The sequence below is a fragment of the Trichosurus vulpecula genome, chromosome 3 (assembly GCF_011100635.1).
Source record: "Trichosurus vulpecula isolate mTriVul1 chromosome 3, mTriVul1.pri, whole genome shotgun sequence".
NCBI classification, from domain to species: Eukaryota; Metazoa; Chordata; class Mammalia; order Diprotodontia; family Phalangeridae; genus Trichosurus; species Trichosurus vulpecula.
Genome location: NC_050575.1, coordinates 154,180,419 through 154,196,308, shown reverse-complemented (window position 1 = coordinate 154,196,308; position 15,890 = coordinate 154,180,419). Strand labels below are relative to the sequence as shown.

Sequence of the window (15,890 nt, the reverse complement as noted above, 5' to 3'; positions counted from 1 at the left end):
AACATGGGTACTGAAGGGAGAGAGGAATCAAATAACTCTGGAGTGCCTAAGTGACTAGGAGGATGTGGTACCACCAACAGCTTTCTCTGAAGCTCCCAGCTAGAAATAATTTCTCTCATTTGTATTCCTGAGGCACTTTGTTCCTATCTTTCTTTGTATATTTCATTTTATTTTGTATTAATTAGTTGTGTACACAGAGGCAATGTGTCATGATGGAGAGAATGACACATTTATAGCTTGGAAAACCTAGGGTCAAACTCTGCCTTTGATAATTACTAGCTTTGTGGTCCTATTCATATCACCTGGCCTCTGTGTACCTCAAATTAGATCCTAGGGCTTACCTAAATGAGTAATAGAGGGAGCTCCACCTGGTAGTTCCCTAGCTGGGAAAATCACACATCCTCAATGATTTTGTTTATGTATGTCATCTCTCCTAGTACCTTATAAGGTCATTGAGGAAGGTGACTGGGTCTTCTTCTTCTGTGTAATCCTCAACTTCCAGCACATAGTAGGTCCTTGTTAAATATTAACTGAAGAAATGCAGTTTTCATGGGAAGAAATACCAAAAAATTCATGCATTCCCATCAACAATCATTGTAAAGGAAACTGTGGCAGAGTATAAAATGCACAGGCTTTGGTTTTTAGAAGATATTATCCTGCTATGTGACCTTGGGCAAATCACTTAACCTTTAGAATTTTCAGTTTCTCCATATGCAAAATGGAGATAATTATGCTACCTGACTCCAAGGCTGTGGAAGATGCTTTATAAACTAGAAAGTACTAAAGAAGTGTGAATTATTAGTATAATATTGTTCTTATATGGGAAGAAAAAGAGACCCAATGAGATTAAGTTACTTGCCCAAGGTCATGTGGTTCGTGAAAAATGGACTTGGGACTAGCACTAAGGTTTCCTGAGCCATGGTCTAGTGATTTTTTCACTCTACCATATTACCTCTCCAATCCAATCACCTCTCTCTCTCTCTCTCTCTCTCTCTCTCTCTCTCTCTCTCTCTCTCTCTCTCTCTCTCTCATTCTTTCACAGGGCAACAGTCCTCAACACCTGTTGTGGACACTCAGTATGGAAAAGTCCAAGGCAAACTTGAGAACCTACAAGGATTTGACAAAACTGTCAATGTTTTCCTGGGTGTCCCTTTTGCCAAAGCTCCTCTTGGACCCCTGAGATTTACTCCACCACAGCCTGCAGAGCCCTGGGACTATGTGAAGAGCACCACTACTTACCCACCCATGTAAGCCATCAGTCTCCAGATTCTTCTGAGGATGGGAGAAGTTAAGAGAACATGGAGAATCATGCCATTGCCCTTGAATGATATTTACTTTGTGCCAGGACCCTCTGCTTTACTTGATGAGAAACACTGCTGTTCCTTTAACCTGCTCATCCCAGAGCTTAAGCCCCGTCAGGGATTGGAGGGTCTCTTGTAGGGGAAGCTATCAGGACTGCACAGTGGGTTTCCCTAAAGCTGTGAAATGATCAGGCTGCCCTGGGGTGTGGCAGCCAAATGAACAGATAGGGGCACTGCAGCCAAGTACACTAGTATTCCTAAGAGCTCTTCAGTTTGTTTTCTTCATGGAATTAGAAGGCATTGCCCCTCACCTCTTTTGTATGTGGAAATTTTCTCTACTGAAGGGGAACACTGCCAAGTACAATGGCAAATGACCTTTACCTCTATTCTTTCCTCATGCCAGGACTGCTCCTGAGCCATAAAATTTCTATTATTGCTGATCTCTTCAAATGAGGTTATTTAGTCAGCAGGAGGTGGGTCTGATCTTTGATCACCAGCATCTACAGAGCACAAGTTGCACCTGGGAGAGACATTCCAGATCCCCAAGGAATTAGGGGCAGTTCAAGGGTATTGGGAGGATACTAAGTCAAAATGGGGAGTAAAAGGGCATGAACACTTCTTTTTACTACATATGCTCTTGGCTGGCCCTGGACATATCTCAACATTTCCCAAAGGAACCAAAAGTCTTTGGGCCCTCTCTCTCACTACAATCCTCTTTAGCCTTACCATTCCGATGTCCCTAAACCTAAGTGGTCTATAGAATGTTAGATTTGGAAGAGACATTAGAAATCATCTAATATAAACCCTTCATGGTCCAGAGGGAAAGAAATGGTTTCTAGACAGGGAGTGGCCTGCCCAAGGACACATTAAAAGTAAGTAGTCCGTATTATAAACTTAAAAAAATAAATCATTTAAAACCAAATCATAGTGAGCCTTTCCATTAAGAAATTCAGAGAAGGAATTGGCAGAGGAGTCAAAGACTCTTGGTTAACATCCTGGCTCTGCTCCAACCTGTGTGACTTTAGACAAGTCACTTAGCCTCTTTAGGCTTCAATTTCCTCAACTGTAAAATGAAGGGGTTGGACTAGATGGCCTCTAAGGTTCCTTCCAGCTCCAAACCCATTATGATCTGTGATCTTTGAGTCTATACCCTCAAGTAAAATTTCCCAGAGGTGCTGCTTTTGTGGGACTGTAGAAAAGAGCACTGAATTTAGAGTCAGAAACCAGGAGTCCCTGCTGTGCCACTTTTTTGTATGCACTTGGCAATCAGTTTGTTAACCAAGGAGCACTTATTGGATGCCAATTGTGTTCTCTGGACCTTAATTTACCCACCTGTAAAATGAAGTGGTTGAGCTGGATGATCTCTAAGGTCTCTTGGTGTTCCATATCTATGATGTTGAAAACAAATGACGTTTTTGTCATGTTTCATTGCACAGGTGTTCCCAGGGCCTAGTTTCTGGACAATTACTCTCTGACCTTTTTACCAACCGGGAAGAAAAAATTTCCTTGAAAATGTCTGAAGACTGTCTATATCTAAACATTTATACCCCTGCTGACCTGTCAAAGAAGACCAAGTTACCTGTAAGGAGGCTGTGACTTTGGTGTTGGTGGTTTATTGTCTTTACATGCATCTACCGTAAAAGGGGATAGAGAAAGGGCCCCCTTCCACAGGGGCTTAGCGTGCTGACTTACCCCTTGGTTCTCAGCAGTCAGGCTATATGGCTTTTTAAAGATCCTTAGCTATTCTCTCTTCACCTCAATTTTCTTTATTTAAAATTATATCCTGGGTGGGTGATAGGAAACTCACAGTGGTAAGTGAGAGTAAAACATACACATACCTTATATTCGCAAAATTCTTTCCATCCACATTATTTCATTCAACCCTAGGGACAAATGTTATTTTCCCCTCTACAGAGAAGGAAACTGAGGTCCAGAGAGTGTCCAAAGATCACACAACTGGTTAATAGTATCTCCAATTTTCAGGCATCTTGAAATGGACATCCCATAGATATCTTAAACTCAACATATACAAAACCGAATCCATTATTGTGGCCCCCAAAACCACTCTTCTCCCCAACTTCCATATTACTTTCAAGGGTACCACCATCCTCTTAGTCACTCAGGTTTGCAATCTAGGTGCCATCCTTGGTGCCTTATTCTACCCCTAATCCCCCATAATCAATCTGTTGCTAAGACTTGTCAATTTTACTTTGCAACGCTTCTTACATAAGGTCCCTTTTCTCCTCTAAAACTGGAAAAGGCCCTCATCATTTCACACCCAGTCTATTGCAGTAGACTCATGGCCTGCTGATTGGTCTTCTTGTCACAAGTCTCTCCCCACTCCATTTCATGTTCCATTCAGCTGCAAAATGATTTTCCTAAAGCACAGAAGTGACCGTGTCATTTCTCTACACAATAAACTCCAATGACTCTCTATCACTTCTGCGGTCAAATATAAAATCCTCTGTTTTCCATTTAAAGCCCTTTATAATCTCCCCCACACAGATACCTTTCCAGTTTCATCATACCTTATACCCCACCGCCCTCACTCTGAGATCCAGAGACAATGGCCTCCATCTCTCAGCCCCTGGCATGTTCACTAGCTGTCCCTCATGTCTAAAATGCTCTCCCTCCTCATCTCTGTCTCCTGGCTTCCTTCAAGTCCCAAGTAAAATCTGACCTTCTACAGGAAGGCTTTTCCAATCCCCTTTAATTCTAGTGACTTCCTTCTGCTGATCATTTCCAATTTATACTGCACATAGCTTGTTTATACATTACTGTTTACATGTCTCATCCATTAGACTGTGAACTCCTTGAGAATGGCCCTTCTTTATACTCCCAGAACTTAGCACAATGCCTGGAATGTGGTAAGTGCTATGTAAATATTAACTTTTATTGTTATTATTATAGCTAACACGTATATAGCACTTACTAAGTGGCAGGCACCAGGCTAAGAACTTTATAATCATTATCTCATTTAAACCTCACAACAAATCCAGGAGGGAGGTGCTATCATTATCACCATTTTGCAGATGAGAAAACTAAAACAAACAGATTAAGTGACTTGTCCAGGGTCTCACAGTTAGGAAGTGTTTGAGAACAAATTTGAACTGAGATCTTCCTGACTCCAGGCTTAGTGCTCTGTATAGTGAGTCACCTACCTGCCATCATCATCATCGCCACCACCATCATCATCATCATCATCATCATCATCATCATCACCATCATCATTGCTTATTGCCAGCTGGAAGATGTGAAACTCTGACAATATCATAGAATCTCAGAGTTGACTGGTACCCCATGAAACATCAAGTCAAAAATGTGACTGAGGAGGCAGCTAGGTGGCGCAGTGAGTAGAGCACTGGCCCTGGAGTCAGGAGGACCTGAGCTCAAATCCGACCTCAGACACTTGATACACTTACTAGCTGTGTGACCTTGGGCAAGTCACTTAATCCCAATTGCCCTGCCTTCCCCCCTCCAAAAACAAAACAAAACAAAAACATGACTGAACAAGTATTTTTTCTACAGCTCTAACATGTGGTCATCTAGGCTCTATTTAAAATCTTCCATTGAGGAGGAACCCACCACCTCTTGAGGCAGCCAAGTCTCTCAGTAATCCTTCACCAATATCATGAGTTGTGCTTTCTCTGACAAAACAGAAAAAAGTCTAACCTCTCTGTCATAGAATAAAGGATAAAGACTAGAATTATGATTGCTTTGGCATAGAACAGTGGTGTTAAACTCAGAAAATAGGACTAAAACATACATAAGGATCTGTATAGGCCATATATTGACTTAGAAAACCACATATTAACATTTTATAGTTGTTCAGTCATTTCAGTCATATTGGATTCTCCATGAACCTGTTCGGGATTTTTTCAGCAAGGAGTGGTTTGCCATTTCCTTCTCCAATTCACTTTACAGATGAGGAAACTGAAGCAAACAGAGTTAAATTAAGTTTAGCCCAGGGTCACACATTTAGTAAGTTTCTGAGGCCAGATTTGAACTCAGGATGATAAGTCTTCTGACTGCAGGCCACTGAACCAACCAGCTGCCCTAAAGTTAACGTTACGTTCTATGGTATCTATAGTTATCTTGTTAAATATTTCCAATTGTATTTTAATCTGGTTCAGTCCAGCTGAAGTGTTTAACACCTCTGGTGTAGAGAATCTACAGGTAAAGTATCTTTCTTTACCTCTGTTGGTCATCATTTTCTCTTTGACTTAGCTTGCCTAGAGTCACACAACCAGAATATCAAAGGCAGGACCTGGACCCAGATCTTCCTAACTTGAAGGCCAGTTCTCTATCTGTACATTATGTTCCATCTATTCCACACGATGGGTTGTTAAATGCTTGAAGACAGCTATTATACTCCCACCCTTATCCTAAGTCATATATGCTCCATGGGACATATTTTCATTTCCTCCACCAATACTTCAGACCTGGTCTCCTGGTTCTGTTTAAGGCTCCTGCATTAGATTAGCAACTCCTTCCTTCCCCCAGAATTGTCAATGACCCACATCAGTGAGAAAGAGGAAGAGTAGCATAGATAACTTAAAAGAATTCTGAGTGATTTTGGAAAGTATTCTGTAGTACTTTCTTAAAGATAATTTCTCTTGGCCTCAGTTTCTTCATCTGTAAAATTATGGGCTTGAATTGGATGATCTTTACGGTCCCTTTCAGGTCTAAATTTGTTCTCCTTCTTTAATTGTTTTTGATTTGTACAACTCCGAGAATGGAAATAGCATCACCTGGGCATATAGGGGTATATGGCTTCTCCTAGAAGCTGAAAAGAGTAGCTTGGAACCAGCCTTGAATCCAATTCTTAGTATGGAAGATAGTTGCCTGAATAGCCCTGAACCATGATATTTCTACCTCCCTGCTTCCTATTTAATTTGGAATGTTGGAAAACCCTTGACTCCTCATATATGAGATACAGATCAAAATTGTTTTGCTTAAGATAATACCCAGCACTTCAGTGTTCCATAAGGTCCAGCATATTGTTGGAGAGCTCTAATTGTTAGAAGCTTGCTCCTTGTCTTGAGACCAAACTTGCCTCCTTTAAAGTTTTGCTCTCTGGTTCTAGTTCTGTTCTTGAGGACTAATAAGCCTATTCCATTCTTTTATATACATGAAAACAGTTAGCATATTCTACCTGAATCTTCTCCAAGTTAGATATCTTCTTTTCATCCAATTAACTCTTATAGGACCTAGTTTTGAGGCCTTTCTCCTCCATGGTCATCATCATCTAGAGGTTCTCTAGCTTAATTATAAAATTTCTGAGCTAGAAATAACTCAGAGATCATCTAACCAACCTATGCCACTCCTCTATAACATACCTGAAAAAACTGTAAACAAACAACTGCTTGAAGATCTCCAGTGAGGAAAAATGAAAGATTAACTGAAGCAGCCCATTCACATTTTAGGGAAATCAAATTCATAGGAAATTTTTTTTTCTGACATTGAGCTAGAATCTGTTTCTCTGTAATTTCCAATCATTGTTTCTGGTTCTGTCTTCTGGGTATACACATAACAAGTTTGTTTTACTTTATTTTATTTTATTGGCATGCCAACCCTTCATATAATTGATAACAGCTATCTAGTCTCACCTCCCCCAAGTCTTCTCCAAGGCAAACATCACTATTTTCTCAGAGAAATTATTATTTCTCTCTCCTATTAGAAGACCATTGTTAAAATTGGGGAGAACCCAACTTTATTTCCCTGTCCTATTTCCTTGTCCAATCTCTCAAGATAGGATTAACATTCTCTTCATTCTGGGTGTTGCTACTCTACCTAATTAGTTCAGGCTTGGGTGGGAGGTACAGATTCTTTGTCTAGATTGCCCAAGGCTGGGCATGGTCTGGATATAGGGATAGTCTTTCTGGCCAAGAGTGACATGATGTCACTCTCAGCCTCTTATTGGAGTGAGCTCACTTCTCTGTAAAGTCCACCTTTCATTATTTGTTAACCAATCAGAGTTGATTGTCACCCTCAGGAGCACCCATCTTCCAGAGAGGTGAGCCATGAGCCCACTGACATGACTGTCTTTGATCTGAGGGAGAGATGGCCAAATGACCATCCTTTTATTAATAAATATTCTGGCATTATTTTAAAAATGATTAAATTACCCAGAAATTATGTCTCTTGAACTTTTTAAACATCACATTTTTTTTTATCAAACTTGAATGGAAAGATCAGGATTACTTTCTATTTTCCTTCATCACCAGTGGTTCTTGTTCCCAATAAATTAGGCCCATAGAGGTAAGGTCTGTATTATTTGTCTCTGTTTTTTGCTCTGCATAATCTTATACTAGAGCTCCCAGAGAACAAACTGGTTCAGGGCTATGGTAGAATACTTCTGGGAGGTATTTCTTCCTTCCTTCCATCCCTGAGTATGCTGGAGCCTGCTCAGACTGGCTAGTATGAGCCAATTGTTCATTTTTATACACTTCAGAAATCCACAAATGCTACAAAGCAGAACTTGACTGTTTTGTTGATTGTCTAGATCCAAGTGATGGAAAAAATGTTAATCAAACAAACTAAAGTTGAGAGCATAATGTGTACATTTTTTTTTTCATTTAAGGAAACATTTACCAGCACATATTTGGTTCCATCTATCAACCACAGGACACTCAGAATCTGAATGTCTGAGCTGATAAAAACACTGATTACTTAGTACAACATTCTCATTTTCTTTTTGATATAAAATGAGGCTTGTAAAGGGAAGGGAATTTGTCTAAGTTCTTACAATAAACTAGTGGAAGTACTAGGACTAGAATCCAAGTCTCCTAGTTCCTAGACCTATGCCATTCTACTACACAGTACTGACTCCCTAGATATCACTGGGAGGGAGACAATGGAAATAATACAAGATTGGTAGACAAGAGATTTAGGTTTAAATCAAAGCCACCTTTGTGACTTCAGGTAAGTCATTTAACCTGTCAGGGCATCAGTTATGTTATCTGTAAAATGAGGGGGTTGGACAAACTGCCTTTTCAATTCTAAGACTGTGAACCTTTGAGTACATCACTTGGCCTGAGTGATTTAGATATTACTTCATATCTCTGAAAGTAGGGCTAGAATAACTGACTTCTTGAGAGCTTTCTCAACTCTGGGCTCCTATAAACAATGTGATTCTTCCTTACTTACCCAGGTGATGGTGTGGATCCATGGAGGGGGTCTTTTGGTGGGTGCTGCATCAACCTATGATGGGCTGGCCCTCTCAGCTCTTGAGAATGTCGTAGTGGTGGCCATTCAGTATCGCCTGGGAATCTTTGGATTCTTTAGGTAAGATCTTCCATTCAAGAACTCACCTTAAATAACACTGAACAGTATAAACCTGCACTAGACACTATCCAAATCAGGAATTCTGTGATTCTCCCATGGAAACTACTCTCCAAAAACCCTTTGACAAGGTTTAGAGTTGTTAGAGCTAGTTCAGGCGTGAAAGAATTTGCTTAGACCTTCTCTGCAGCCTCTGGGAGCTTTATTGATGCAAAAAAAGCTGGATAGTCCTGGAAGAAGGACTAACAATTTACAGAGAGAATAGGAGTTTGTTTTTGTAAGGAAAGGATAAGGGAGACAGGGGGAAATTTATGACCCAGGGTGAGGGAGTCAAGGAATTTTGTAGTCCAGGATAAGGGTGATGCTTTATGGTACTTCAAAATAAGGGGAAGAGACTTTAGGACTCCTTCAGGTTAGAGAATAAACTAGGAGCTTCACAAAGTCAACCCTTAATATTATTTTTAACTCTTAGGGCACTATTTGCATCCACATCACCTTGACACATGAGTATGGGGAACTCATCCTGGTAGAGACCATTTTTATGTGTCCATGTGCTTTTTCGGGACATGGCCTACACATGGGTCCTGTTTGGCTTCTTTTCTAATTTAGTCTTAATGTCACAGACTGTAGCATCACATCTATCATATTATCAGCATCCAACTATTGCCAGGGTCACTGTTATCTCAGAAATCAAGTAGTGAAGAAAGAACATTGAATTTGGGGAGGATCTGAGTTCAAATTCTCCCTCAGTCATTTACTCCCTCAGCAAATCACTTAACTCCTCTAGGCTTATTTAGCTCATGTAAAATGAGGTAGTCAGATTAAATGGCCTCTAAGGTCCTTGAGCCCTAAATTTATAATCTTATCATCTTAAAATTGGTGAGATGTAGTATGGAGTACCAGTTACTATCATTGAATTAAGGGTTTTACATTGAATACCTGCTATTCATTAATTGATCAATTAATAAGTATTTATTAGGTCAATGCTAGGTCCTGAGGACACAAAGACAAAACAAAACAGCCTCTGCCCCAGAGGAGGAGACATTCTATTGTAGGAGAAAACGTATCTATGTACAGAATAAATACAAAATAAGCAAAAGGTACTTTTTGGGGGAGGACATTGGAGTGTAGTAGGTGCTTAATAAAAGTTTATCTCTGCCTGAAGTATTTGCTTAACAAATCATTTTTTTACTTGAATGCTAGTGTAATATAAATTCTGGAAGGTCCTATCAAGCTGTTGTTTAACTAAATTCAGAGAGGATAATCACTATTGTTGGATATCAAGTGAAGATTCAAGTTAAGATTAAAGTGTGGAGGAGTTGTAATCTGTGTTAGTAGAAATCATAGCTCTTTTGACATTTGCAGTTCAATCACTTCAGTCATGTTTGACTCTTTGTGACCCCATTTGGGGTTTTCTTGGCAAAGGTATTAGAGTGTTTTGCCTCTTCCTTCTCCAGCTCATTTTACAGATTAGGAAACTGAGGCAAACAGGGTTAAGTGACTTGCCCAGGGTCACACAGCTAGTAAGTCTCTGAGAGTGGATTTGAACTCAGGAAGAGTCTTCCTGACTCCAGGCCAGACCCTCTATCCACTGTGCCACCTAGCTGCCCTTTTGACATATTGAAATCTAAGTACCAGATACAAGGTTCATATCTAGCTCTGTGCTAGGCCCTGAAGCAGCTATAAAAATTTTGGGCATATCCATATCACCGCTTACCTGGGAAAATGAGATGCACTTGAAAAATTAAGTTAACAGTACAAGGAAATTTGTGCTAGGTGGGGTCATATCCCTGACAAGGACCTTAGAAGTCATCAACTACAACCCTGTCATTTTCTGGATAAGGAAACTGAGGCCCAGAGAAGTTAAGCAGCTTGCCCAAAGCTATTAGATATAGGTTATTAAACGAACTAGGACCTTCTGACTCCAAGTCCAGTGCTCCAGAGTTATAGGTGTTCAAATGAGAGAGAAATCACTGGATTGGAGTAGTAAAGAGAGGTTTCCTGGAGAATCTGAAACATGAGCAGAAAGGTCAGAAGAAGGCATTTTGGGCATGGAAACAACATCAGAAAAAGGCATGTTCTGAGCCAGTAAGAATCATTTCACTTGAGCAAAAATCACTGTGTCTGTGGAGGGCAATAGTGGTGTTTAAGAGAATGCTCTAACTTTGAGTGTAGTTATGCAAAGAGAACCATCACTAGCTTTCACCCCGAGGGAGCTGGGGGAATAGCAGTCTTCGGAGAAGAGCACCATGAAGAGAGAAGCTTTGAGATGCCAAGGCATGCTTATGGTGCTCCCCAAAAGGAGGACAAGTTATTCTCTTATTGCTCCTCATACTCACCCTTCATACACACACACGCAGCAAAAAGAAAAAATATGCTCCCTGCCCCAGATGTTTGCTAAGTAAGGCAAAGCGTCATGTTCCTCATGCGAGTTATGTGCCTCAGCATGGTATGGTGAGAGATTACAAAGAGATGAGCATCAAAGAAGTAGAGATTTCATATTCACCCTTTTAGGGGATTCAGTTAACAATCTTGATAGAGCCCTCAGAGGGCAATGTGGGTAGGAAGTTAACTGGAAATCAAGCACATATTCCCTGTGCTCAACAAATTTACATATAATGAAGGGAATAGAAGGGGAGAAAAGGAAGGAAGAAACATTTATTAATCATCTACTAAGGGCCAGGCACTGTGCTAAGTGCTTTTTACAAGTGTTATCTCATTTGATTTTTATCTTTCCTATAACCTAAATGCTATTATCTCCCTCTATTTACAATTAAGTAAACTGAGGTAGACAAAGGCTAAATAACTTACCAAAGGTCTCACAGCTAGTAAGGGAACAGGACTTACACATATGGTAGATATGTTAAAAAAAAAGTGGGGAAATGACCTGGATTCACTAGAAGGAAAAGCTCAGCATTACTCACTATTTCTGATATCATAAGTTTGTCCTATCTGGATGGTTATTGGCCCTTCTCTGGATTTGTGGCTGTTTCTCTGAAATCCTTTCTCTGTCTTTTCAATTCATTGTATACCTGTTGCCCCCTCTCCCTTGCAGCACTGGAGATGAACATGCCCGGGGAAACTGGGGTTACTTAGATCAAGTGGCTGCACTCCAGTGGGTCCAGAAGAACATCGCCAATTTTGGAGGCGATCCAGGCTCAGTCACCATCTTTGGGGAGTCAGCAGGAAGTGTCAGTGTTTCATCATTGGTGAGCTTTCAAGAGTACTATGCCATGGTTAGGGACTATTTGGTCAAGGAGTGAGGTCTTTCCTATCCCTTCTCTCCTATTTTCCTCTTAACTACCTATTTTCCCTTTTCTCATTTATTCAACAAACACTTATGTGACTACTGTGTATATAGGACTGAGGTAATGGGAAAAATGTAAAATTTATTTAACTTATGGATGCTACGCTTGAATAGAGGAGAAAGACCCAAACATAGATGCCTACAATATAGAATATCGCATTTAAGTGTATCGAAAAGGTTCTAAATAAAGAGTTCAATGAGGTACAAGGGGAGGGGAAGGCTATTGACTGAATTGAAAGATTAAAAAGGCTTCATTGTCAAGGTAACATTTGAAAAGTTGGGGGGGGGGGCATAAAAAAGGTTTTTTCTCCTCTATTTTCTTTGTTGTTATTGTTGTTGTTGCTTCTTGTTTTCTCTTTTGTCTCCTCTTTTATCTCCTTTCTGCCTCTTGGCTCTTTCTCTTCTTTCTCTTGTCTTTCCATTTTTCTGTCCTTCTCTAAGTTGAGCCTGGCAATGGAGGTGGTGGGAATGGCAAGGGCATTTGCTGGATAAAGACAATCTTCCCAGTTCCTTTTCCTCATCACACATTGTATAAGGAAAGATATTTTTTTCTCAAATAATATTTTCCTGATTACATGTAAAAATAATTTTTTTTTATTATTTTTTTTTAATTTATTTTTAGTTTACCACACACGGTTCTACATAGTTTTGAGTTCCAGTTTTTCTCCCCTCCCTCCCCCCTCCCTCCCCAAGACGGCATGAAGTCTCATATAACTGTCATGTATAACTTCGCATTGAATTAATTTATGCTCTAGTCAAGTCGTGGAGAAGAATTTTGACCAATGGAATGAATCATGAGAAAAGAAGAAACAGAACCAAAAAAAAACCAAAAAAAAAACCCAAAACCAAAAACAAAAGGGAAGCAGAAAAGGCGAGCATGTAGTAGTGTGCCTCAGTCTGTATTCAAACTTCGCAGTTCTTTCTCTGAATGAAGATAGCATTCTCCATCGTGAGTCCCCTGGAGTTGTCCTTGCCCCTTTAGGTTGCTGAGAGAAGCGCAGTATGTCAGGGTTGGTCCTCACGGAATCCACATATCTGTGGCTGTGCACAACGTTCTCCTGGCTCTGCTCCGCTCACTCAGCATTATGTCGTGTAGGTTTTTCCAGGTTGTTATGAAGTCTGCATCATCCCCATTTCTTATGGCACAATAGTATTCCATCACCTTCATATACCACAGCTTGTTCAGCCATTCCCCAATTGATGGGCATCCCTTTGCTTTCCAATTCTTGGCTACCACAAAGAGAGCTGCTATAAATATTCTTGTACATATGGGTCCTTTTCCCGCTTGCGTGATTCTTTGGGATACAACCCTAGAAGTGGTATTACTGGGTCAAAGGGTATGAACATTTCTATAGCCCTTTGGGCATAGTTCCACACCGCCCTCCAAAATGGCTGGATCAGCTCGCAACTCCACCAGCAATGCAACAATGTTCCAATTTCCCCACATCCTTTCCAGCATTTATCATTCTCCTGATTTGTTATTTTAGCCAATCTGACAGGAGAGATGTGGTATCTAAGAGTTGTTTTGATTTGCATTTCTCTAATCAGCAGCGATCCAGAGCATTTTTCCATATGCCTGTAGATAGCTTTAATTTCTTCCTCTGAAAACTGCCTGTTCATATCCTTTGACCATTTCTCAATTGGGGAATGGCTTGTATTCCTATATATTTGGCTTAGCTCCCTGTATATTTTAGAAATGAGGCCTTTATCAGAGATACTAGTTGCAAAGATTTTCTCCCAATTTTCTGCTTCCCTCCTAATTCTTGTTGCATTGGCTTTTTTTGTACAAAAACATTTCAATTTGACATAATCAAAATTATCCACTTTGCATTTTGTAATGCTCTCTATCTCTTGTTGGGTCATGAATTCTTTACTTTTCCACAAATCTGATAAGTAAACTATTCCTTGCTTTCCCAAATTACTTAGAGTATCAACTTTTACTCCTAAATCATGAACCCATTTTGACTTTATTTTGGTATATGGTGTAAGATATTGGTCTATGCCCAGTTTTTGCCCTACCATTTTCCAATTTTCCCAACAGTTTTTGTGAAATAGTGAATTATTAGCCCAGAAACTGGCTTCTTTGGGTTTATCAAAGAGTAGATTGCTAAACTTGTTGATTTCACCTACTTGTGTACCTATTCTATACCACTGATCCACACCCCTGTTTCTTAACCAGTACCAGGCAGTTTTGATGACTGCTGCTGTGTAGTACAGTTTAATATCTGGTGTGGCTAAACCACCATCCCTAGCATGTCTTTTCATTAATATCCTAGATACTCTAGACCTCTTGTTTTTCCAAATGAATTTTGTTATTATTTTGTCCAGCTCAGTAAAAAAAAATTTTGGTAGTTCGATTGGTATGGCACTGAATAGATAGATTAATTTAGGTAGAATTGTCATTTTTATTATATTAGCTCGGCCTAACCATGAGCAACTGATATTTCTCCATTTATTTAGATCTGATTTTATTCGCGTGAAAAGTGTTTCGTAGTTATGTTCATATAGGCCCTGGGTTTGTCTTGGCAAATAGACTCCCAAATATTTTATAGTGCCTTCAGTAACTTTGAATGGAATTTCTCTTTCTATCTCTTGCTGTTGGGCTTTGTCAGTAATGTATAGGAATGCTGAGGATTTATGTGGGTTTATTTTATATCCTGCAACTTTGCTAAAGTTGTTTATTATTTCAAGTAGTTTTGTACTTGATTCTCTAGGATTCTCTAGATAAATCATCATATCATCTGCAAAAAGTGATAATTTAGTTTCTTCTTTTCCTATTCTAATTCCTTCAATTTCTTTTTCTTCTCTTATTGCTACAGCTAATGTTTCTAGAACCAAATTGAATAATAGGGGTGATAATGGACATCCTTGTTTCACCCCTGGTCTTATTGGGAATGCATCTAGTTTGTCCCCATTACAAATAATGCTTGTTGATGGTTTTAGGTAGATGCTATTTATAATTTTGAGGAAGGTTCCCCTTATTCCTATGCTTTCTAGTGTTTTTAATAGGAATGGGTGTTGTACTTTGTCAAAGGCTTTTTCTGCGTCTATTGAGATGATCATATGGTTTTTGCTAGTTTTGTTGTTGATATGATCAATTATGCTAATAGTTTTCCTAATATTGAACCAGCCTTGCATTCCTGGAATAAATCCTACCTGGTCATGGTGTATTATTCTCGTAATGAGTTGCTGCAATCTTTTTGCTAATATTTTATTTAAAATTTTTGCATCAATATTCATTAGAGAAATTGGTCTATAATTTTCTTTCTCTGTTTTAACTCTACCTGGTTTAGGTATTAGTACCATATTTGTGTCATAAAAAGAATTTGGTAGGACTCCTTCTTCCCCTATTTTCCCGAATAGTCTGCAAAGTATTGGAATTAGTTGTTCTTTAAATGTTTGATAGAATTCACATGTAAAACCATCTGGCCCTGGAGATTTTTTCCTAGGGAGTTCGTTGATGGCCTGCTCAATTTCTTTTTCTGATATGGGGTCATTAAGAAATTTCACTTCCTTCTCTGTTAGTCTGGGCAGTTTATGTTTTTGTAGATATTCATCCATATCTCTAAGGTTGTCAAATTTATGGGCATACAGTTGGGCAAAATAATTCCTAATTATTGTTTTGATTTCCTCTTCATTAGAGGTGACCTCACCCTTTTCATTTTTTATACTGGTAATTTGATTTTCTTCTTTCTTTTTTTTAATCAAATTGGCCAAAGGTTTATCAATTTTATTGGTTTTTTCATAAAACCAGCTCTTTGTTTTATTTATTAATTCAATAGTTTTCTTGGTTTCAATTTTATTAATCTCTCCTTTGATTTTCAGTATTTCTAATTTGGTATTTAATTGGGGGTTTTCAATTTGCTCTTTTTCTAGCTTTTTCAGCTGTATGCCCATATCATTGATCTCCTCTTTCCCTATTTTATTCATGTAGGCATTTAGAGATATAAAACTTCACCTAAGAACAGCTTTTGCTGCATCCCATAAGTTTTGGTATG

General features: G+C 39.2%; 1 protein-coding gene across 1 annotated transcript in view; it reads left to right on the top strand.

Moving 5' to 3' along the window:
• The window catches only part of LOC118841847 (liver carboxylesterase 1-like), a 75,544-nt gene that overhangs the window by 17,484 nt on the left and 42,170 nt on the right, over positions 1-15,890 (top strand). Inside the window, exons 2-5 of the mRNA XM_036749512.1 lie at positions 1,043-1,247; positions 2,738-2,882; positions 8,455-8,588; positions 11,641-11,794. Of these exons, the coding sequence (XP_036605407.1) occupies positions 1,043-1,247; positions 2,738-2,882; positions 8,455-8,588; positions 11,641-11,794 (638 nt within the window). The remainder of the gene's footprint in view (positions 1-1,042; positions 1,248-2,737; positions 2,883-8,454; positions 8,589-11,640; positions 11,795-15,890) is intronic.